The sequence below is a fragment of the Loxodonta africana genome, chromosome 18, assembly GCF_030014295.1.
Source record: "Loxodonta africana isolate mLoxAfr1 chromosome 18, mLoxAfr1.hap2, whole genome shotgun sequence".
Lineage (NCBI taxonomy): Eukaryota > Metazoa > Chordata > Mammalia > Proboscidea > Elephantidae > Loxodonta > Loxodonta africana.
In genome coordinates this window covers 11,218,908-11,244,185 of record NC_087359.1, presented here as the reverse complement: position 1 = coordinate 11,244,185, position 25,278 = coordinate 11,218,908, and the positions used below count along the sequence as shown (strand labels likewise).

General features: G+C 49.0%; 1 protein-coding gene across 7 annotated transcripts in view; it reads right to left on the bottom strand.

The window, feature by feature from the left end:
* Nucleotides 1–22,444, bottom strand: part of FASN (fatty acid synthase) — a 132,780-nt gene extending 110,336 nt beyond the window's left edge. For 4 of the 7 annotated variants that reach the window (XR_010318257.1, XM_064270476.1, XM_064270477.1 and 1 more), the window contains exons 1-4: nt 21,658–22,089; nt 10,577–10,985; nt 3,360–3,468; nt 717–818 (exon numbers count right to left, since the gene is read on the bottom strand). Coding sequence is in view for 6 of the 7 variants with exons in the window: in XM_064270476.1 (XP_064126546.1) it covers nt 717–818; nt 3,360–3,468; nt 10,577–10,985; nt 21,658–21,742 (705 nt within the window). In the remaining variant the exon portion in view is untranslated. Of the gene's footprint in view, nt 1–716; nt 819–3,359; nt 3,469–10,576; nt 10,986–21,657; nt 22,090–22,354 lie in introns of those variants that run through there. The other 3 variants (XM_064270470.1, XM_064270475.1, XM_064270469.1) reach the window with 3 other exon arrangements.
* Between the last annotated feature and the right edge of the window lie 2,834 nt (nt 22,445–25,278).

Here is a 25,278-nt window from a genome sequence, read left to right as displayed (position 1 = left end):
GAGATGGACTGACACAGTGGCTGCAACAATGGACTCGAGTATAACAACAATCACAAGGATGGCACAGGACTGGGCAGTGTTTTGTTCTGTTGTACATGGGGTCGCTACGAGTCGGAGCCAGCTCAACGGCACCTAACAACAACAACGTTGCCGCCATGCCATAATCGGGAGAGAGAAAAAAGCTAAAGTTTGAGAATTAAAACAGTGATAATGTTCTCACACTCCTGTGGTACATCCGAGGGGTCCCCCGCGCCCTGTGGCTCAAGCCACGGTCCCACCTTGGTGCCAGACTGCGCCAAGCTCATCATGCAGGAGACCGGCTGAATCCTACTCATTCAGTTTCTTAGCACCTGATGTGAATGTCACTTACAGACATAAACGCAGCATGCAGGGCTCCACAGGTCCCCCTCCCATAGCCTGCTCCCCCTCCTGGTGCCAGGGCTGCCAGGGCAGGCAGGAAAGGCCGCTGCTCAGGCCATGACACACACAGGGATGCAGCCTGTCTTGAGTTCATGGGGTTTGAGGGGGGGAATTGGGGGGTTAGCCCAGAGGGAGCACGCTTCTCCACAGTCTCGAGGACAGGAGCTATGGCAGGAGCTGTCCTCTGAGAGGGTGCTCCTTGTGCGCACCCCCGTCAGCTACAGAAGAGGCAGCTGGTCTGACTCACCCTCCACAGACGGGGCTCTTACTGCAGCACTGGAGAGGTGCCCGGTTACCTTGAGCTCCTGCGTCAGGACTGCGTTGCTCATGGCGTCGGCCTGCAGGCGGGACTCTCGATCCCTCCTCTGAATCTTGGACTCAAACTCCAGCAGGAGCTCCTGACGAGAGGGGCACTCGTGAGGCAGGCCCACCGTGAGGACCACCAGGCCATGTGTCAGGGGTCAGCCTGGACCAACAGCACCACAGCAGAAGCCGGCAAATGCCCCAGAAGGTGGGATGAGGTCAAGGAGGCTGGCAAAGGAAGACTGCTGTCTACCAGGGGCCGATGACATCTCCTGACTTCTAGACAAGGACCTGAGACCCATAGGGTCTGCACAAAGAGCAATCAAGGGCTACCCGTTGTCCCCATGGTAGAGGTGGTCTGTCTATGTCTCTCTTTGGCCCTGTGGGTCTTGCAGCTTTACGTACAGCTGGTCACGTGGTGCACGCAGCTTAGAGCTGCTACAAGTGGATCCTTCTCCAGAAGCCCTGAGGTGTGGCCAGCCTTCTCACTGGGGAGCATCCTTTGCTTGCCTCACTGCTGCCGGCTCCCCCTTATCCAAAGGGCCCAGGACGGCAAGAGCTGCCACTTTGCTACAAGGACAGGCAAGACACAGGGACCTGACGCTGGAGTTGGTCTGCTCCTCCCCATCGTCTGCCCCGAGCTCTCACACAGACTTTACCAGCATTTCTAATCCAGAGTGAAAGGTGATGCTCATTCCCACAGACCGCCCTGTGTGGCTGAGGATGTCCCAGAAGCCCCGGGTGCAAAGTGTGAGAAAGTGAGAGCACGGTTCTACACCGTGGCCACTAGGGGGCAGGCGCCCTGTCGGAGCCGAGCTCCAGAGGAGAAAGGCTTCCAGGGAGCCCAGGGGCCAGCACAGGGGCCGAATGTTTCTGCCCCACGTACAAATGGACAGAAGGCCGCTGCCCCACTGCGTGCTGGACCTGTGGTCAGCCACCCACCGCCCCGCCTGTGCTCAGTCCAACAAACAGGTGACCTTTGGAAACAGGACTCCACTTCTCCACTGAGACCCCAGTAGATCCTCATCTCACCCCCCATTCCCTCTGTGAATAGCCCTCTCCGCCCACCTGGCCTTGGGGCTCCCCAGCAGGTACCTGCCTCAGCCTCCCTCATCTGAGCACTCTCCTCCCCCACCCAGTGGTCACAACCCACCCTTCACCTCCTCAGATCTTTGCTCAGCCCCCTCCTGATCCCCCCTCCGCATTCAAATACCGCCTGCCCCACCCTGGCACCCCCACTTTGCCTTATCCACAGCAGGTAATGCCCTCAGAAGCCAAGCTACACATCTCTCTTCCAGGTTTGGTTATTAACGGCATCCCTTCAAGTGTAAGCCCACAAAGGGTGGGTGCACACAGTGCCCGCTGCTGCCTCCAGAGCCCACGGAGGCCTGGCACATGCTTCAGTCAGTAAAGACTTGTCAAAGCACGAACAAATCAATTCATCGTTAATTTCTCGCTAGCCTGCTAGCCAACTAGGAAAAGTCTTTAAGTTCACAGTCTACAACCTACATACATAACAAGTCACACAGACTCTCTCAGGCACGACCATCTCAGGTTTCATTTCTCATGAGAAAAATCACTCCCCCCAGTGAGCTGGTTCTACCTCTGACAAGTCAGTAATGAGCCCAAAGAGCTTTCCAATGAGAGACACCGGAGACTAGCCCAAAGGGGGCATTGGAGAGACCCCCAGTTAATAATGGCGACCACTCAAGACCCCTGGCTAATAATGACAAAAGCCCAAAATCCTCGATTAATAATTACAAGCACTCAAGACCCCTGGCTAATAATGGCGAGCGTGACCAACTGGAGACCTTGGGCAGGTTATGTCATGCCTGTTTCCCCTCTGCAAACTGGGCGTCACACTGTGTCTCTGTCAGGGATGCTGCTGCGGAGCTCATGGATTCACGCACGTCAGAGGGGGCTTTGTGGGGAAGATTCCCCAAACACCGCTTGTCATCACTACAGTGTAAGCTCGCCACATCTACAGTAAACCAAGACCAAGAGGACCCATCACATCCACACACACAAACACGCACACCACCCTCACGTCCACACACGCACACATGCACGCTGCCCTCACGTCCATGCCCGCACACGCACGTTTACCCTCACGTCCACACCTGCACACACACGTGTTTACCCCCACATCCACATCCACACACACACACGAACCACCCTCACGTCCACACCCACACATGCACAGCACTGCCAAAGGTGGAATCTAACGAGAGGATATCTTTTAGCCAAACTTCCAGCAGAATGAGTCTCTTGGAGGTGCAGACTGAGTTTCAAAGGCTCTGAGGAGAAATTTTGGCGACAGGCTTGAGAGTCGTCTGTCAGTTGACACATCTTTACATAAAATTACAGTTAAGCATTGCTTTGTTGAAAGAAATAGTTACCATAATTTGAGTTTCCAGCTTTTGTCTACCGTAACTCTAGCATTTATTTTGTAATATTTTCCTAAACCCAGGAAATGTCACGTATTCATTTCTGATGACAGCAATTCAACTTCTGCTCCCCAGGTAAGATATTCGATTAACAAAATGGTTGTCTTTTCCTTGTCACCTACAATTTAGATGTCACAGAGGGGGGCAGGAAGGAGCCCCAAAGTGGGACTCGACTCCAGAGGCGCGTACCTGTTTCTGCAGCGTAAGCTCCCCATCCAGCTCCTGGAGTCTCCTCTCCAGTTTCTGCGTCAGTTTTTCGTACTGTTTCCGATGGTGGTCAATTTCACTATTCTTGTCACTGTGGTAATGGAACACGGCATTAAGAACAGATACACCGAATAGCCACCACAGTGACTAGGTACATTTACAAGGTACACTTCACCGAGGTGGTGCTGGTGGGGCCCAGTGGAGGGCAGAGCTTCTGCCCCCAGCTGGTGGCAAAAAGACAGTACTAGTCAGCACCCCACTGCCCCTGCACCTCCCCACCTCAGTGAGTGGGCCCCCCAGCTGCAATGTAGCAGTGTGCAGTGGTGTCCCACTTTCACCCGTGCTATATCAGAAGGGCCTAGTGGAGAGCTGACTATCTACCCCCAGTTAGACCCAAACGGGGTGACCGCCTGCAAAGAAAAGATGAATGGGATCTAGAGTCTCACAACATAATACCCAAAATGTCCCAAATACAATAAAAAATTACCCATCATACCAAGAACCAGAACCAAGAGCCAGGAAAATCTCAACTCGAATGATAAGAGACAGTCCGCAGATACAATACCGAGGTGGCAGAGGTGCTGGAATTACCTGACAAGGCTTTTAAAGTAGCCATCACAAAAATGCTTCAGCAAGCAATTTAGTACACTCTTAAACGGAAAAACAGAAAGTCTCAGCAAAAAAAAAAAAAAAGACATCACAAAGAATCAAATGGAAATCTGAGAACTGAAAATAAAATTACCAAAATATAAGCCTCACTGGATGGACTCAGTAGTAGAACAAATATGGCAGAAAGTGGGGCAGTGAATTATTTCATATGGCCCTTCTAGCCATGGTCTTGTGACTCCCACAAAATGATTGGGTGAGACCATGCAAATAAGGTACTTGTAGCCCATGACAGGGATTGGACAGTGTGATGGTTAAGACTGTGTCAACTTGGCTGGGCCACGATTCTCGGTGTTTTGGCAGGCGTATAACGTTGTGATCATTTCCCTGTTGAGATCTGATACGTGATCATCCCCATGACGGGATCTGCTGAGTAGTACCAGCAGGCGCGGGGCCTGGGGCAGCTCACCACCCCCTCAGCCTTCATCTCTCTGCCCTCCGCCACCTAGCCCTTCCCGTTCTCTTTGCCAGGGCTTTTGCTTGTTCCAGATCCTGCAGCTGGCTCCTATTTGTCTGACCTCCGGTTCTCAGGACTTGGGCTAGCAGTTTACCAGCAGTCTGCCTGTCAATCTTGAGATTCATCAATCTTCACAGCCTGCAATGGCATGGCTCTCCAGCCTGCCAATCTTGGGTTTCCCAGCACCTGTGGCTATGTGAATCCAGAAAAGCCCCTTTCCTGGCCCATGGACTTGGGATGTTACAGCCTCTAAAAACTGCGTGAGCCATTTCCTTGATATAAATCTCTCTCTTGATATATATATATTTATATGCTTTACTGGTTTTGTTTCTCTAGAGAACCCAGCCTAAGGCAGACAGCCTGCTAATAATGCAAATAAGGTACATGGAACACTTGTGGGGGTAGGGCCATGCAAATAAGGGGTACAGAACACTAGCAAGAGGGTTGGTCAGTTTTGCCACCCTACCAGACTAAACGGGAGCCAATCCCAGAAGTGGAGGTGGGGACCTCACTACCATCAAGAACAGCCAGGAGCAGAGCATGTCCTCTGGACCCTGAGTCTCTGTGCTGAGAACCTCCCAGACCCAGGAGACAGAGAGAGAGCTGTAACACCAGAGCTGGTAAGCAGCAGTGGCAAGAGAACCAGCGGACCAGCACAAGACAGCACAATGTGCTTTCCGGCCCAAAGGGCGAGGTAGCTACAGTGGGCATACTGACCCACAGAGCAAGAGACCTGAGCACCTTAATGAAGGAGGCCTGCTGGCGGAGTGGGGTGCCACCAAGCACTTGGTGGAGCTAGGGTCCATGACCCACAGAAGGAGAGAACTGAGTGCCTTCGGGCTTGTCTTAGTCATCTTATGTTGCGATAACAGAAATACCACAAGTGGATGGCTTTAACAAAAAGAAGCTTATTCTCTCATAGTCTAGCAGGCTATAAGTCCAAATTCAGGGTGCCAGCTCCAGGGGAAGGCTTTCTTTCTCTGTCAGCTCTGGAGAGAGGCTCTTGTCATCAGTCTTCTCTCGGTCTGGGAGCATCTCAACACAGGAACCTCAGGTCCAAAAGATGGACTCTGCTCCCAGCACTGCCTTCTTGCTGGTATGAGGTCCCCATGTCTCTTTGCTCACTTCTCTCTTTTATATCTCAAAAGAGATTGGCTTAAGACACTAATCTTGTAGACCTCATCAGTAGAACTGCCACTAATCCATCTTATTACATCATAGTGATAGGATTTACAACATACACGGAAAGCACATCGGAAGATAAAATGGTAGACAATCATACAAGGGAATCGTGACCTAGCCAAGTCGACAGATATTTTTGGAGGATGCAATTCAATCCACGACAGGGCCTGAGGCTTACTGGCAGAGTGGGGTGCCTCTGGGTGCTTACTGGCCAAGTAAAGAGCTTTGTAACACTTGCCTGAGTAGGGCAAGGCAGGGGCTGAGGGACCAAAGGGCCGAGGGGTCAAAAGCCTAGAGAGAGGCCTCGAAGCTGTCCTGACGGAAGAACTGTATCCTGAGAGTTCCTGACCCTGAGTTGTAACCTGTTACTTTCCTAACAAACCCCATAACTATGAGTCTGGTCTGTGAGTTCTGCGTGGCCACTGTAATGAATTATAGAACCCAGCAGAGGGGTAGAGAGTGCTATGGGAGTCGTGCTGTGTCACAACTGGCAAAAAGGTTGGAGGATGGAGGTATGTCTAACCTCTACCTCACAGAGATCAGCTTTGGGCTATGACGATGATGATTCGTCCCTCCTGAAGCTGGAGGAGGTCAGATGCCACCGCGCCATTTTCCACAGAGAAAGGACCGCGGACGTGAAGACAGAACCACAGATGGTACGCAATCTGGACAGAGGGAACAGCTGGGACAAAAGCCGAGCAGGGCCTCAGGTGTTGTGGACAGTAACAAAAGACCCACATCTGTGTCACTGGAGTTACAGGATGAAAGGAAAGAGTTCGGGGTTGAAAAGGCGTTGAAGAAATAATGGCTGAAAACGTCCCACTTTGGTAAAAAAAAGAATGGACAAAAACCCAAAGAGACACTTCATAAAATAATGTAAAACATTTTTTGAAAGATGCTTTAAACACTCCCGAGCATGGCTGTGAGAAAGAAAATAAGTACTTTCATGGACGGCACTTTGCCAACAACTGTCACCACATCAAATGCAACTGCTGCTGACCTACAATTCACAGAGCAGACGTTTCAATATTCAAAGGTGGGGACTACCTGAATGTCCACGTCCACGCTCTGGGTGAAAGGCTATCAGGACCCTCTCCCGCTATGAGAGAAGGCTCTGGCTCCTTCATACACACAGGTGGTGTGTGTGTGAACAACGGCACTAAGGAGCACTGCTTGGACAAAAATGACCCATGCCGATAAATTCTGCCTGGGGTGGGAGAAACACTGAGGCAACCATAAATACCTCCTGCCTCCCCAAAGGAAGTGGCTCTGTGACAAACCAAGCCAGTTGCAGAGACTTTGGAAGCTACATCTCTGGATACAAGAGACAATGGCTTCTGCAGGTAACAGGTTTCCACATCCCCAAGGTGGGCCTCCTCTCCCTGCACTTGAGAGGCTGCAGAAACCCCATTGCTGCCGTCCGACCCCCGCCGCCCCGCCCCGAGTAGGCAGGCAGCAGTGTGTGAGTGGCAGGCACAGCACACACCAGAGTGCCAGGCAACTGGTTCAAAGACCATGGTAGAACCAAGCACACTGATAAGAAAAGATGCCAAAAATAGACGACAGGCTAATGAGAACAAGATGCAGAGTGGCGTACAGAGCAGCTCTACATGGGTGTGAAAGTAACCCTCCTAGAGAGAGCACAGCAGACCACATACAGTGGACCATGTGTCAAGGGACCACGTGCCAAGGGACCACGCACAGCAGACCATGCACAGCAGACCACGTGCAGAGGGACCACGTGTAGGGGGACCACACGCAGAAGGACCATGCACAGCAGACCATGCACAGCTGACCACGCGCAGTGGACCACACACACCTGACCATGAGCAGAGGGACCACGTGCAGAGGGACCACACACAGTGGACCATGCACAGCTGACCAGATGCAGCGGACCACACACAGCCGACTATGTGCAGAGGGACCACATGCAGAGGGACCATGCACAGAGGGCCCACATGCAGAGGGACCATGCACAGATGACCACACACAGCCGACCACACACAGTCGACCATGTACAGAGGGACCACGCATGGAGGGACCACGCACAGCAGACAACGCATAGTGGGCCACGCACAGAGGGACCACGTGCAGAGGGACCATGCACAGTGGACCACGTGCAGTGGACCATGCACAGAGGGACCATGCACAGTGGACCGTGTACAGCTGACCATGCGCAGAGGGACCATGCACAGCAGACCATGTGCAGAGGGACCATGCGCAGCAGACCATGCACAGAGGGACCATGCACCGTGGGCCACGTGCAAAGGGACCATGTGCAGAGGGACCACACACAGTGGACCACAAGCAGTGGGACCATGCATAGCTGACCACATACAGCAGGACCACGCACAGTGATGCTGCACAGAGTGGACAATGCACAGCAGATCACTCACAGCGGGGCGTCACACAGGTAACAGATGGCGGGTCACTCACGGCAGGATTACACGCAGTGGGAACACAAGCAGTGGGTTGCTCACAGTGGGACCGCACACAGCAGGACCATGCACAGTAGTCCTTATGTCTGCTTCCCATCACAGTCTCCCATCCAGTCCGAATTTTGACCCTGAGAACGTCACTTTTGTGATTTAAACAATTGCTTAAAAATACTGTTTACAGCCTAAGAGACAGAAAGAGCCACATAAACCAGAGACTACATTAGCCTGAGACCAGAAGAACTAGATGGTGCCTAGCTAGAGCCGATGACGGCCCTGACAGGGAACACAACAGAGAATCCCTGAAGGAGCAGGAGAACAGTGGGATGCAGACCTCAAATTCTCGTAAAAAGACCAGACCTAATGGTCTGACTGAGACTAGAGAGAGCCCGGAGGTCATGGTCCCTGGACCTTCAGTTAGCCCAAGGCTGGAACCATTCCTAAAGCCAACTCTTCGGACAGGGACTGGACTGGACTATAAGACAGAAAATGATACCGGTGGGGAGTGAGCTTCTTGGCTCAAGTAGACACATGAGACTATGCGGCAGCTCCTGTCTGGAGGCAAGAGTGGGGAGACAAGCTGGGTGAATGGACACAGGGAATATAGGGTGGAGAGGGGGAGTGTGCTGTGTCATTAGGGGGACAGCAGCTAGGAGTACGTAGCAAGGTGTGTGTAACTTTTTGTATGAGAGACTGACGATTTGTAAACTTTCACTTAAAGCACAATAGATTTAAAAACAAAAGGACTTTTCAGAGTACAAAAAAAGAGCTCTTAAAAATTAAGACATGATATCAACAATGAAAACTCAATAGATGGGTTAGAAGATAAAGTTGAAAAAAATATCCCAGCAAGTATAGCAGAAAGGCAAAAAGAGAGGAAATAAAGAAAATTAGAGAACTATTCTAGGAGATACAGCATGTTAAAAACAGGGAATTAAAAAAAAAAAGTGGGGAGAGGGACAGAGAGTTTCCGTGGGGGAAGAAAACATCAAATAAATAATACAAAAAAATTTTCCAGAGCTAAAGAATATCACAGCTTGCCTGGCATTATGAATTATGGCATGAAATTTATTCAACAATTCAAGAAATATCAGGATGTTTCCTAATTTAGAGTAAATATATTTTACCACCAAAATTGTATTTGTATAATCACCAGGGGAAAAAAAATTAAATTTACAGTAGCCTTTAAACAATGTGAAATGTTTCTTCTTTAAGTGAACGAGTTTCTAAAACACTTATTTTGATTTCATGTATTAGAAGAAAAACAAAATTGAACCATTATTGGGGTTAAGTGATTTTCTATTTAAAGTGCCTGTTGGCGCCACTATAGAACTGGCATCATTTACCCATTAATAGAACCAACACATGTACACAAGAAAACTTGAAATAAAAATATGAACAAAATTAATTTAGAAGACTAGCCACTTGAACTAACTGAAAAGTCATGTTTCATAGAGTGATATGTAATAGACCTGCACTGCGTATGTTAAAATAATGTCTTTAAAAAAAATACTGTCTCTGAGCAGTGTTCTTACAATAACCAGGAGCTTTTGACGTGGGTGCTGATGTTTCTTCAGCAGATGTGTGTGTTTAGATTTTCAGGTTGTCAGTGACATCCCTCAGCTCCACGATGGATGGAAAACGTCAACAGACATTTTGGGCAACTTACATGCTCATCATCAACTATCCTGAGACATGAACATATTACTTAATAGTTCATTAAACAAGCACTTCAATTCTTAAACAAATTGCTACTGAAAGGATTTGTTGCAAAATAAAAAGCATTAAAAAAAAATACCGTTTACACTGGAAGAACATGTAACATGAAAAAATATTCAGGATCTCGATCAGTGAAAAAGAACCTGCAGTAACCTCTTACTTTTATGTTCTATGCACACACATCACACACACACAGAAATGCAGGGAGGACACTCCCACCGTTAGCAGGGGACACACAGAGCATACACTACTTGCCAAGTAAGTGGCTTTTAAATGAAGCCTGGACTGTGCCCTCTACTGTCTCATCAAAGTCCCCCAGCTGCTGGCTCACTGCGACACCTGGACAGGTGCAGATGCACCGAAGCCGTCAACAGGCAGTGAGCCTACAGACAAGTATGTAGGGTCCTCACGTCAAAGTGCCTGAAATTAATATATGTTTCCCAACATTAAAACAATTATAAGGTCAAATATGTTTTATTAAAAGAATGTAGACTTAGAGTTAACGAAAAAAACAATCCCACCTACTTAAACCCACTTCCTGTTGTTTCAGCATGGCATGGGAACCCAGAAAAAGACATCCTGTCCACATTCACTCAACAAGTCCGTGCTCAGGGCCATCTGCATCCACATCAGAGGCACTGGGTCCTTGATCAGGCAGCACCGGGCAGCACAGCTGGGGAGGTGGGCAGTCAGAGGGCACGTCTGCACGGGCTCACCTGTGTGCTCACCTGTGAACTCACCTGTGCACACGCTCCAACTCCCGGCGATACTCCTGCATTGTCACCTGCTGCTGCTGCTGCAGCTCCTCTGCTCGCCGGGCCTCGCGGGCCAGCGCCTGCCTCAGCTTGGCTGCTTCGATCTTGAGCTCGCTGGCCTCCGCCTGCCGGGCCTCCTCTGCACGCTGGACCTGGGCGAAGGCGGCATCATAGCGCTCCAGCTCGCGGTCCCGCTCCTCTAGCACTTGCAGGTTGTAGACGAAGTCTTCCTGCAGACACCGCAGCTGACCCTGCGCCTCCTCCAGCCGGCGCTGCAAATCCTGCAGAGCGGCACTCTGCAGCTGGGCACGGCGGGCCTGCAGCGCCCGCCACTCCTCCTCCTTGTGAGCCAGCAGCTCCTCCAGGGCCTGTTCTGAGGGCAGCATTGTGGCAACTGTGCGGAGAGAAGGCAGGTTTGGACTCAGGCTGGGCTCCGACGTCCCTCCACTGCACCCAGCTCAGAGCCCATCACAAACACAGGAGGACGCCCTGCGCCAGTCACCCTGAGGTCTGGTCAAACCTGAGTCCTGCAGCAGGTCAGGCCCCAAGCTGCGAGGGTCTGGCCCACACCTGGCTGGTCAGCAGGCTGGGGCCCTTGGTTTGCATGCTCTCACCACAGAGCAGAGGCAGCAGAGGTGGTCAAGAGAGAAGCTCTGCGTGCCACCTACCTGGCTAGTTCTTAAATACATCCACCCCGCAGATGAGAAAACTGGGACTGCCAATTGCTGAGCAAGGGCTGAAGCCCAGGCAGCCCCTACAGAGCCAGCAGCCCCCCGCCCTGGCTTCCTCCTGGAGCTGGGGCTGCGTCCTGAGACTGACTGCCCGGCGGGGAGGGTGCCAGCAGAGCAGGTGCAGGTGAGTCCTTAATCTCCAGTCAACCGTGGGCCAGCACTTTTGTAAAGCACAATAAAACAAAAGGCTAGAAAACGCAACTGAGAAAGCAAAGGCGCACAATACTCAGCCCGTTTCTTTACTCTCGAGTTTACTCTGTCAGATTGCTAACCAGCATCCAGGGGCCTCTTGCTCTCTGTGTCTGTGTGGCTCTGCCAAGGACCAGGTGCACAAGGTTGGACAGCCTGCCCCACGCCACGGCAGGGTGTACGTTCTGGAGACACCTGGACTGTCCTGGTCCACTCCTGGTCAGATCACTTGGCAGATGGCGCTGGTTCTGACACACAAGCTGCTTAGCATCCCCCCTTCAGCCTTACTGCACCAAATGGATCAGAGGCCACACCATGAAAGGTGGGGGGCCACCCACTGGACACCCCCAGCCACACCACACATGAGGCCAGTCAGGCCTGGGTGTGGTTCTGGCTGTCCTCTCTGGGCAGGCAGCTTGAATGACGCCCTCCCCTCTAATCACTTTTCCAGAAGGGCCGAGGTGAATGGGAATGGGGATCCAGCAGAGGCGTCTGAGTGTCATTCCCATCCAGAGGATTTAAAATGCCTGACCCACTGTGAAGGGTCTCCTTTCGGAAGGAGAGACATTTCCACACTCTCTCCAGGTCATCTTGACATGCCACTTCATAGAGTTTACGGGGAATCGTCTGGGTGAGAGGCAGCGTGCACAGCGCTGAGGCGATCGTTATGTACATGGGACAGGCGCATGAGAAGACTTGCAGAGCACAGCACATGGGTGCTGTGGGGGCTCAGTGTGGTGGTAACCACCCACCTGAGGTGTTACCCACATGCACCAATCCCGTGTGTCCACTCTGATCAACATAAACAAATATCCACAAAGACACAAATCTCAGAAACAGGAACCAGAGAACATTGTTGTTGTTAGGCGCCGTGGAGTTGGTTCTGGCTCATAGCCACCCTGTGTACAACAGAACAAAACACTGCCTGGTCCCGCGCCAGTCTCACAATCATCGTTATGCTTGAGCCCATCGTTACAGCCACTGTGTCAATCCATCTCGTTGAGGGTCTTCCTCTTTTTCGCTGACCCTATACTTTACCAAGCATGATGTCGTTCTCCAGGGGCTGGTCCCTCCAGACAACATGTCCAAAGTAGGCGAGACAAAGTCTCACCACCTTTGCTTCTAAGGAGCATTCCAGTTGTACCTCTTCCAAGACAGACTTGTTTGTTCTTCTGGCAGTCTATGGTATATTCAATATTCTTCGCCAGCACCCTAATTCAAAGTCATCAATTCTTCTTTGGTATTCCTTATTCATCGTCCAGCTCTCACATGCATATGAGGAGATTCAGGCATACTTTAGTCCTTAAAGTGACATTTTTGTTTTTTAACACTTTAAAGAGGTCTTTTGCGACAGATTTGCCTAATAAAAAAACCCAGTGCCGTCAATTTGCCTAATGCAATGTGTCATTGACTTCTTGACTTTTTTCTTTTTACATTAATTCTAGAATTCTTAAGCCAGCAGCCACTCCCTAAATCAGCAACAATACTGCCTTTCAGAGACATGAAGTTCATTTCAGTCCTGAAATCACTAATAGCAAACACTAACAACAAAAACACAAACTACAGAGATAAAACTATTTTAATACAACATCTTAGTAAAAGAAGGAAGAAAAAAAGAAACTGTCCAAATGGTCTGGGATCACATTTGAAGACTCCTGAAATATTTCGTCAGGACCAAAGCCACAGCGGGCTGCATTCTCCAGGAGGTACGCATGGGGCACCGTGCCCAGGTCATCCACCTCACGGCCACTGCCCACTACGGAAGGTCCATCAGGAAGCCACGCTCAGGACACACTTCAATCTCTTTGGCAAGGCACAAAACGGGCCCAGCCTAAGGGCCCAGCCAGCTCCTCTGGGCTCCCAGGAGCCAGCATGCTACTGCGACGGGTGTGTGCTGCTCTCTGCCGGAAAGGCTCTGTGGCCCTGATTGCGGTGTTCCCCTAGAGCCCGAGCCAGCACAGACGAGGTGCTGGGTGTTTAGTGAATGACTTAGCCTGTCAATCAGTGAGAAACTGCTCCTCTGGCTCCACTGTGCTCCCGGCAGAATGGGAAGCTCCTTGTGCACAAGGCGAGTCCGAGCCAGTGCTCAGAGCTTCTGTCCACCAGAGGGCAGCTGCCCTGCAGTCTGTGCACAGCTCACCAAAGGATGATCCCCCAGGGCCCCGAGGCCAAGGTGAACTGGCTTCAACATCACAGTCAGTCTCTGCCCAATCTGCCAGCCATCAGGGGCCCAACAGGTTCCTGATTTTCCAGCAGGGCAGCCATGAAGGTACTGGGACCTGAAAGGGAGCTTGCTCACAGGCCTCCAGCAGAACCGGAACCACACGAGCAGCGGCCTGGTCACTTCTACTTCTCATGTCCAAAATTCGGTGCTTTCTACCCCATTTCTGTCTAAAAGAGATGGAAGTTTACTTGTGTTGTCTGAAATTGCGGGTCTCAGAAAAATGGAAATAACTCCTCCTGAAAGCCATGGTCTGGTCCCTCACACAGAGGACATTCAGGCTGCAGTTGTGCTTATCGGCAGCAGAGGCCCCACTGGACATACAGGCCTCATTAGCGAATAAAGCAGAGGCCGGAGAAACGCTGAACCAGCCTCAGCCTCACTCCAGTCACAGTGGACATCTGAATGCGCCCCTGGTTTTAAGACGATGATACAAGGAGCGTCCATGGAGTGTGGACCAGTGCCAGACGCTCTCACCTAACCGGAACCCGTGAGCAGTTCCTGGAGCACACCACCTCGTCAGAGCAGGGGCAGCAAGGCGAGGTTTGGCGCCCCATGGAGAAGGCAGGGGAAGAGCTGAAGAAGAGGCTCAGAAAACTGTTTCCAGCCAGTGGAAGCCTCTGCGGACCCAAAGTTTCAGCCAGATTTACAACAGGACCCAAAAGCCTGCTGGGCCGGGAGCAGTGCCCAGTGCATGCGCCCCCTAACAGCCAAGAGCATACTTGAGAAAAAAGAAAGGGTTAAAGCCAAAGGAAACCAAAAATACCCCCTGAAGGTTTCTTTAATCCAAGGAATAGTTTAGTTTAACCGGTGTCAACTTGGTTGACAAAAGTATGTGTTAACTTGGTTAGGCCATGATTCCCAGCATTGTGTAGTTGTCCTCCATTTTGTGATTGATGTAATTTTTCTATGTGTTGTAAATCCTAATCGCTGCCTGTGGTTAATGAGGCAAGATTAGATTATGTTAAAGAGGGTTAGGGTGGGACTGTAACACCCTCACTCAGGTCACATGCTTGATCCAACGTAAAGGGAGTTTTCCTGGGGTGTGGCCTATATCACCTTTTGTCTTACAAGAGAAAAAAGGAAAGGGAAGCAAGCAGAGTGTTGGGGACCTCATACCACCAAGAAAGTAGCACCAGGAGCAGAGCATGTCCTTTGGACCCAGGGTTCTTGTGCAGAGAAGCTCCTAGACCAGGGGAAGACTGATGACAAGGACTTTCCTCCAGAGCCGACAGTGAAAGAAAGCCTCCCCCTGGAGCCGACACCCTGAATTCAGACTTCTAGCCTTCTAGACTGTGAGAGAATAAGCTTCTGTTTGATAAAGCCATCCACTTGTGGTATTTGTGTTACAGCAGCACTAGATAACCAAGACAACTGGTAAAGAATGTCTGCCTTGACATTGTGCTTTTTTTAAAAGAACTATCAGTATGAGATCAAACTGACAACAGCAACTCAAAATATTAGATAGGAAGCTTAGGGAGCGGCGAGTTTATATACATATATATACCAAAAACCAAACCCATTGCCGTCAAGTCAATTCTGACCCGTAGTGACCCTATAGGACAGAGTAGAACTGCCCCATAAAGTTTCCAAGGAGTGCCTGGTGGATTTGAACTGCCGACCTTTTGGTTTGCAGCCACAGCACTTAACCACTAGACCACCAGGGTTTCCATATATATATATATGTATATGTATATGTTGTGGTTGTTTGGTGCCATCGAGTCGGTTCTGACTCATAGCGACCCTATGCACAACAGAACGAAACACTGCCCGGTCCTGAGCCATCCGTACAATCGTTATGCTTGAGCTCATTGTTGCAGCCACTGTGTCAATCTACCTCGTTGAGGGTCTTCCTCTTTTCCACTGACCCTGTACTCTGCCAAGCATGATGTCCTTCTCCAGGGACTGATCCTTCCTGACAACATGTCCAAAGTATGCAGTTTTGCCATCCTTGCCTGTAAAGAGCATTCTGGTTGTACTTCTAAGACAGATTTGTTCATTCTTTTGGCAGTCCATGGTATATTCAATATTCTTCGCCAACACCACAATTCAAAGGCGTCAATTCTTCTTCAGTCTTCCTTTTTCATTGTCCAGCTTTCACATGCACATGATGTGACTGAAAATACCATGGCTTGGGTCAGGTGCACCTTAGTCTTCAAGGTGCCATCTTTGCTCTTCAACACTTTGAAGAGGTCCTTTGCAGCAGATTTACTCAATGCAATGAGTCTTTTGATTTCTTGACTGCTGCTTCCATGGCTGTTGATTGTGGATCCAAGTAAAATTAAATCCTTGACAACTTCAATCTTTTCCCTGTTTATCGTGATGTTGCTCATTGGTCCAGTTGTGAGGATTTTTGTTTTCTTTATGTTGAAGTGCAATCCGTACTGAAGGCTGTGGTCTTTGATTTTCATTAGTAAGTGCTTCAAGTCCTCTTCACTTTCAGCAAGCAAGGTTGTGTCATCTGCTTAACGCAGGTTGTTAATGAGCCTTCCTCCAATCCTCATGCCCTGTTCTTCTTCATATAGTCCAGCTTCTCGTATTATTTGCTCAGCATACAGATTGAATACGTATGGTGAAAGAATACAACCCTGACACACACCTTCCCTGACTTTAACCAATCAGTATCCCCTTGTTCTGTCCAAACAACTGCCTCTTGATCCATGTAAAGGTCACTCATGAGCACAATTAAGTGTTCTGGAATTCCCATTCTTCGCAATGTTACCTATAGTTTGTTATGATCCACACAGTCGAATGACATTGCATAGTCAATAAAACACAGGTAAACATCCTTCTGGTATTCTCTGCTTTCAGCCAGGATCCATCTGACACTGGCAATGATATCCCTGGTTCCACGCTGTCTTCTCAAACCGGCCTGAATTTCTGGCAGTTCCTTGTCGATATACTGCTGCAGCCGTTTTTTGAATGACCTTCAGCAAAATTTTGCTTGCGTGTGATATTAATGATAATTGTTCTATAATTTCCACATTCGGTTAGATCACCTTTCTTGGGAATAGGCATAAATATGGATCTCTTCCAGTCAGTTGGCCAGGAAGCTGTCTTCCATATTTCTTGGCATAGATGAGTGAGCAACTCCAGCACTGCATCTGTTTGTTGAAACATCTCAATTGATATTCAGTCAATTCCTGGAGCCTTGTTTTTCGCCAATGCCTTCAGAGCAGCTTGGACTTCTTCCTTCAGTACCATCGGTTCCTGATCATATGCCACCTCTTGAAATGGTTGAACGTTGACTAATTCTTTTTGGTATAATGACTTTGCATATTCCTTCCATCTTCTTTTGATGCTTCCTGTGTTGTTTAATATTTTCCCCATAGAATCCTTCACTATTGCAACTCAAGGTTTGAATTTTTTCTTCAGTTCTTTCAACTTGAGAAACGCCGAGCGTGTTCTTCCCTTTTGGTTTTCCATCTCCAGTTCTTTGCACATGTCATTATAATACTTTACTTTGTCTTCTCGAGACGACCTTTGAAATCTTCTGTTCAGTTCTTTCACTTCATCAATTCTTCCTTTTGCTTTAGCTGCTCGATGTTCGAGAGCAAGTTTCAGAGTCTCCTCTGACATCCATCTCGGACTTTCTTTCCTGTCTTTTCAATGACGTCTTGCTTTCTTCAGACAATGTTCCGCTGCTATTCACAAGGTTTTCACTGGCTAATGCTTTTCAGAAGTAGACTGCCGGGTCCTTCTTCCTAGTCTGTCTTAGTCTGGAAGCTCAGCTGAAACCTGTCTTCCATGGGTGGCCCTGTTGGTATCTGAATACCGGTGGCATAGCTTCCAGCATCACAGAAACACACAAGCCCCCACAGTACGACAAACTGACAGACACGTGGGGGATATATGTATAAAAAAATACATATATATAAAATTAATTTTATTATTTTTTGCTGTTCTTGAGAATATACACAGCAGGACATGCCAATTCAACAGTTTCAACATGCACAATTCAGTGACATTGATTAAATTCTTCAAGTTGTACAACCATTCTCACCCTCCTTTTCTGAGTTGTTCCTCCCCCATTAATGCAAACTTTTTTTTTTCCCCATGGGGGCAGTGAGTTTATGTTAAAGGTGGAGGGTAAGAATGGTTGCACAACTTGAAGAATGTAATCAATGTCAATGATTATACATGTAGAAATGGTTGAAATGGTATGTGTTCTGCTGTGTGTATTTTCAACAACAAAAAAAATAAAATAAATTATTTTAAAAACAAAGGCAAAGGGGAGTCTCAAGGGCATTTGGAAAGGAGATCTACGGAAGACAAAGAACATTCCGTGGTGGGCTATGCCTAGGGCCTTGCCTTGCCCCACTCTGGTGATGCCCACGCCCTCTGCAAGCACGCTGCAGCAACGATCCTGGATAAACAAGGAAGGAACAAGAGATGGTGCTTCTGTCCATCCCTGGAGATGATTCTACCCTTGCCAAGACTACAGGATAATCAGGGTAAAACACAGTCAGAGATAAACTTGTGGGTCACCTCATAGCAGATGTGATGGTAGAATTAGTGACGCTTCTGCTCAGCTGACTAAAAATTTGGAGCATTTTTTTTAGAATAAACATTTCACTAATACTTAATTGAAAAAGCATTGCAGGACCCAACAAAACATATGCAGTAGCTTATCCACCAGTTTGTGAAGGCTAAGCATAAAATCCCTAGATGCCTGTGAATGAGACATTAGGCACCTGGACTTGCCAATAATACATCCAATGTGGGGGCTCCTCACGTGCCCTTCCTCTGCAGGTCTACCCTTCGAAGGTATCTGGCTCTCCACTCAGCTCCCAGCACATAAGCCCTGCATGGCCAATGCAGAAGACCCATATAGCTGGGGTAAAGAATGCTGTTGTCTTTTTGCTCCTTAAATGTAAACCCACTGCCGTCAAGTTGATTCCGACTCATAGCGACCCTATAGGACAGAGTAGAACTGCCCTGTAGGGTTTCCAAGGCTGTATGTAAATATTTACAGAAACAGACTGCCAAATATCTCTCGCGCGAAGTGGCTGATGGGTTTGAACTGCAGACCTTTGGCTTAGCAGCCAGGCACTTAACCGCTGTGCCAGCAGGGCTCCTCCTTAAATATAATTGAATATAAATACAGAGGGAATGGAAGGGAAGCCCAGGGTGGCTCTTGTGCTCAGCACTCAGTACACAAGATCAACCCAGTGCCCCATGGAGCCCCAGCACAAGGCGCGTAAGCTAAACCAAGAGCACCCATTCTTTAAATGGGTTCACAGGGACAAGATTATGTGCCGGTGACCCCAAGCCATCATTCTCTTCCCTGACTGTCAGAGAGTAGTCATACCAATTTTTAAAACCTGAAATAAGACCTTAATTCCATCCCTGGCACCTCCTGGAGGTGAGGGGGCATTACCCAGTAAGGGGCATGCAGTACTTTTTTCCTTGAATTCAAATTTGCCAAATCCCCCCCCCGCCACCACCAAAAAAATGTGAAATAAAACGGAAGGGAAACTGAAGTCTTGTAGTTAAGAGTTGAATCTCTGCTGACTTTCAGAGCCACAAGAATGTCATATATAACAAAAAAAAAAAAAAGAAGAAAGAGAAAACTTAATATCAATAAGGACCCAAACTGGAATACAAACTGAAATAAGTGAATCTAACTTCATTACAAACAGATAAAATAAACATGCTAAAGTAACTTTGGAAAGCAGCATTTTGACTATACACCCTAAGGCTAAAAACAGAAGTAACTGAACACAAATACTAGACTTTAGTTAGTAGGTTTGTTTTTCACAGGAGTATGGATTGGCAACTCTGGAACTACTTTGTGCATGTTCTAGGACCAAGAAAATCAGTAAATATATCCAGGACAATGGGAGCCAGGCTCAGAGAAAGGATCACAAACCAGGCAAGGGAAAGTAGCACAAGCCCTGTGGTAATGGATGGGAACTGAAGGTGTCAGTGCAAATTCATAGGTACACAGATGTAGAAATAGACAGGTGTGTATGATATATACAAAGATGTATTTCCCTGCTCTGTCCCTTGAGAAGGCCAAGGAGCAATGACACCCCAGAAGCAGCGAGCACACCCAGTACCCAGATGTCTAAACACCGTCCTCAACTAAAAGGAACTAGAGAATAGCTGATTCCAGGGCTAGTCCAGGAGAGCACAAGATGAGCCTGGGACATCTGTGGTACCAGAAAGTAAAGAAGTGCTCCGGAAGAGGACCCAGAGGCCAACCTGAAGGGCTCCCAATGGCCAAATATGGGACAATCCAAACAACAAAATCAATGATAGTACTAGATTACAACCCATGGAATAAAATCACAATCCATGATTTACGGACTAGTACACATACCCTACACAAAATACATAGACTAATATACGAATAGCTGGAGCCCTGGTGACCCTGTGGTTAAGAGCTCGGCTGTTAACCAAAAGACCAGCAGTTCAACTCCACCAGCCGCTCCTTGGAAACCCTATGGGGCAGCTCTACCCTGACCTACAGGGTCACCACTCAACAGCAATGGGTTTGTTTTTTTTTTAATATATGAATATATAAAAAATACACCAATACACAAAAATAAATGAATAAATAGATAAATGGGGGAGACGGGAAGGTTCTTCCTTACAGTTGTTGTTAGGTACCATGGAGTCAGTTCCGGCTCATAGTGACCTTACAGTAGAATTTCAAATTACAAATGTAGAAGGAATATGGAATAGACAGATATACATTAACAACTGCTTCAGGCAAAACTCAGCTCATGATGCTAAAGCTAATGGTAGGAAGAACAGTGTGAAACAAGATACTTCCATAGTCTCAAAATATTCCCTCACAGATATATTTATCATTTACAAGAGAGAACAGCAACTGTACAGTGGAGAGGCCTGGCAGACGCACTCACACCAAGTGATCGAAGTCAGCATCACCACGAATGGGACCAGTCAGTGTCACAGGCCTCCTGACAAGCTACACTGAGAAAAACACGGCTTCGCTTTTGAGATTTCCTTACATCAAAGGAAACTGAAACCAAGGGGCATCCTACAATTGCTAGCTAGAGCTCTGCAAATGTGTCAGGGTTGTGAAAGACACAGAGGCCGAGGAAAGGCTGCCGATTGAAGAAGGCGAAGAAAACACAGCAGCCAAACGCAAGGCGCAGCCACAACAACGGACTCAAACACACCAACGATGGTCAACGTGGTGCGGGACCAGGTGACGTTCCGTTCCGTTGTGCCTAAGGTAACCCTGAGTCGGAGAAACTCGATGGCAACAACCAGCCACCACCACCACCACCACAAAAGCAATGCAGGGTCCTGGACTGGATCCTGGGTCAGAGTAAAGTCCTCACAGAGATAGCTGCTAAGTTTGAATACAGCCTGGTACCCCTCGCCTTCGAGTCGACTCGGACTCATTGCGACCCTATAGGACAGAACAGAACTGCCTCCGTGGAATATCCAAAGAGCACCTGGCGGATTCAAACTGCTGACCTTTTGGTTAGCAGCAGTAGCACTTAACCACTACACCACCAGGGTTTCCTACAGCCTGATATCAATGTTAATTTCCTGACTTTTGGTACATGAACTGTGTAAGAAGTTAACATTTTTTAGGAAACTGCTTGAAAAGTGCTCAGAAATTCTTTGTACTATTTTGCAACTTTTCTGTAGGTCCTAAATAACTGGGAGGGGGGGTGGGTCAGACTCTGGAGCCAGACTGCCTAGGGTTGGCCCCCTTTACTGGCTGTAGAATTTGGGCAAATGATCTTATTTCTGTGTGTGGCACCTTCATCGTCTGTAAAAAGGCCATAACCATGCCCTGCCATCAGGTTATTGGGTTTGTTTTTTTTTTTTCCCCAAATAACGACAAAACACAAAGCACTATAGCAGGAAGCTTCGGTGCCAGGTTCCCATCCTTCCACCCGCACTTCATCAACCCAGGAAGTAATAACAGTGTCGTCTACCACTGGGAGCAGAGAGGGGGAAGAAGGGCAAACAGCAGTCAGTGAGCTTCCGGGGCGCTCGGGTGGACCCGCGCTGTGCCAGCATTCTGCTGTTGTCGTTCCAGGCCTTGCAGTCGGTTCCGACTCACAGCGACCCCGTGCACAAAAGGAAACACTGCCCGGTCCTGCGCTATGCCCACAATCGCTGCTACGTCCGAGCCCACTGTTGCAGCCACTGTGTCAATCCTTCTTGTTGAGAGTCTCTTTTTCGCTGACCCTCCACTTTCCCAAGTGTGATGTCCTTCTCCAGGGACAGGTCCCTCCCGACAACATGTCCAAAGCAGTAAGACCGACTAGGACTAGAATGTTCCAGCATTCTAGCTGATACTATGTCCCCACTTCACAGGTGAGGGTGAAGAACTCTCCGGGCCGCGCCTGGCTGCGCCGGGGGACCCCGAGCCCGAGCCCGGCCGCGCCGGCGGACCCCGAGCCCGAGCCCGGCCGCGCCGGGGCGGTCACCGTCGGACGCCGCGTTCCTGAGGAGCGATGTCCCCCGAGACGTGGAGGTCACGGGCTTCTGCACAGAGTGTGGCCAGCAGGCGGCGATCTGCAGGCCGAGGACGCGGCCCTCGCACGTTATCCGCCCCGGCGACCCTGTCTCTCCGCCGCGTCCGGGTCGCCAAGCCCCGCTCCTCCCCGTCCCCGCGCCGCGGCTCACCGGGATCTTCTGTCCGCCGCTGCCGCCAGTCCCGCCGCGTTGCCATGACGACTCGGTCCTTCGGCCGCGGCCGGGCGCGCTCCGTGCGCCGCTGGGCTCCGCCGGGCGGAAACGCGAACCCCGGCGCCGGGTTCCGGCTCGCGGCCGCCGCCACTCAACAACGAAGAGGAGTCCCGGGAAAAGGGCCTGGGCGACAGCCTTCCCGGCTCCCCCGGCCTGCTGCCTCGTACACTTAGCCCCGGGCCGGCTTCCGCACCAGTCCGTGCGCCCCTCAGGACAGAGCTCCTGTTCGAGGGGAGCGGCCGCTGGTCGCCGGGTCCGCTCCAGGACCGGGTGCACCAAAGGGTGCCCGCGCTACCTCGCCCCGGCCCGGCCCCCAGAGCCACAGCACATCGGGGGCCAAGTCCATGTCCCGCAGTGAGCCCAGGCCTGGGGCCGGGAGATCCCACGGAGCGGACACAGCCCTCGGTGGCAATGAGGTCCCGGCAGAGGGGACAGCGCCCCTTCCGTGGGTCGGGGTCTGCGTCCTGGCCCTGCGTGCCTCAGTGGGGCCAACCTGCGAAGTGGGGTCGACGAGAGCTCTGCGCACTCCCTGACCCTGTGGTGACTGTGACCATCCCTGCAGCCCAGCCAAGAGTGCCAGGCCCTCAAGCTTCACAGCTGGCTGACCAAGAACTTGGACTCCGGGACCTCGATTCCTGAGTTCTAATCCCAGTCTGACTTGGTCAAGGATGTTATAGATTGAATTGTGTCCCCCAAAAATGTTTGTCAACTTGGCTGGGCCATGATTCCCAGTATCATGTGATTGTTCACCATTTTGTCATCTGATGTGATCTCCCTGTTGTTAGGTGCCATCAAGTCAGTTCTGACTCATAGAGACCCTATGAATGAAACACTGCCCAGTCCTGCACCATCCTCACAATCGTTCTGCTTAAACCCTCTGTTGCAGCCACTGTGTCAATTCATCTCATTTAGGGTCTTCCTCTTTTTCGCCAACCCTCTATTTTACCAAGCATGATGTCCTTCTCCAGGGACTGATCCCTCTTGACAACATGACCAAAGTATGTGAGACACAGTCTTGCCATCCGTGCTTCTAAGGAGCATTCTGGCTGTACTTCTTCTAAGATAGATTTGTTCATCCTTTTGGCAGTCCATGGTATATTCAAGATTCTTCACCAACACAATTCAGAGGTATCAACTCTTCTTCAGTCTTCTTTATTCATTGTCCAGCTTTCACATGCATGGAAGGGGGTTGAAAACACCATGGTTTGGGTCATGAGCACCATAGTCTTCAGGGTGACATCTTTGCTCTTCAGCACTTTGAAGAGGTCCTTTGCAGCAGATTTGCCCAATGCAATGCGTCTTTTGATTTCTTGACTGCTGCTTCCATGGCTGTTGATTGTGGACCCAAGTAAAATTAAATCCTTGACAGCTTCAATCTTTTCTCCATTTATCATGATGTTGCTTATTGGTCCAGTTGTGGGGATTTTTGTTTTCTTTATGTTGAGGTGTAATCCCTACTGAAGGCTGTGGTCTTCGATCTTCATCAGTAAGTGCTTCAAGTCCTCTTCACTTTCAGCAAGCAAGGTTGTGTCATCTGCATAAGGCAGGTTGTTAATGAGTCTTCCTCCAGCTTCTCGTATTATTTGCTCAGCATACAGACTGAATAGGTATGGTGAAAGGATATAACCCTGACACACCCCTTTCCTGACTTTAAACCACGCAGTCTCCCCTTGTTCTGTTCCATCAGCTGCCTCTTAGTCTCTGTACAGGTTCTGCATGAGCACAATTCAGTGCTCTGGAATTCCCATTCTTTGCAATGTTATTCATACTCTGTTATGATCCACACAGACAAAAAACTTTGCATAGTCAACAAAACACAGGTAATATTTCTGGTATTCTCTGCTTTACAGGTAGGATCCATCTGACATCAGCAATGATATCCCTTGTTCCATATCCTCTTCTGAATCCAGCTTGAATTTCTGGCAGTTCCCTGTCAATGTACTGCTGTAGCCATTTTTGAATTATCTTCAGCAGAATTTTACTTGCAAAAAAAACACCCAGTTTTTTTTTTTTTTTTTTTTTTGCAGTGTGACATAAATGATATTGTTCAATAATTTTCACGTTCTGCTGGATCTCCTTTCTTTGGAATGGGCACAAATATGGATCTCTTTCTGTTGGCTGGCCAGGTAGCTGTCTTCCAAATTTCTTGGCATAGACAAGTGTGTACTTCCAGTGCTGTATCCGTTTGTTGAAACTTTTCAGTTGGTATTCCATCAATTCCTGGAGCCTTGTTTTTCACCCATGCCTTCAGTGCAACTTGGATTTCCTCCTTCAGTACCATTGGTTCCTGCTTATATGGTACTTCCTGAAATGGTTGAACATCAACCAATTCTTTCTGGTATAATGAGTGTGTATTTCTTCTATCTTCTTTTGATGCTTCCTGAGTCATTTGATATTTTCCCCATAGAATCCTTCAGTATTGCAACTGAAGGCTTTAATTTTTTTTTCAGTTCTTTCAATTTGATAAATGCAGAAAGCGTTCTTGCCTTTTGGTTTTCCATCTCCAGCTCTTTCCACATGTCATTATAATACTTTACTTTGTCTTCTAGAGCCGCCCTTTGAAATCTTCTGTTCAACTCTTTTACTTCATTGTTTCTTCCTTTCGCTTTAGCTACTCAACGTTCAAAAGCAAGTTTCGGAGTCTCTTCTGACGTCCATCTTGGTCTTTTCTTTCTTTCCTGTCTTTTTAATGACCTCTTGCTTTCTTCATGTATGATATCCTTGATGTCGTTCCACACAACTCGTCTGGTCTTTTGGTCACGAGTGTTCAACGCATCAAATCTGTTCTTGAGATGGTCTCTAAATTCAGGTGGGATATACTCAAGGTCATACTTTGGCTCTCGTCAACTTGTTCTAATTTT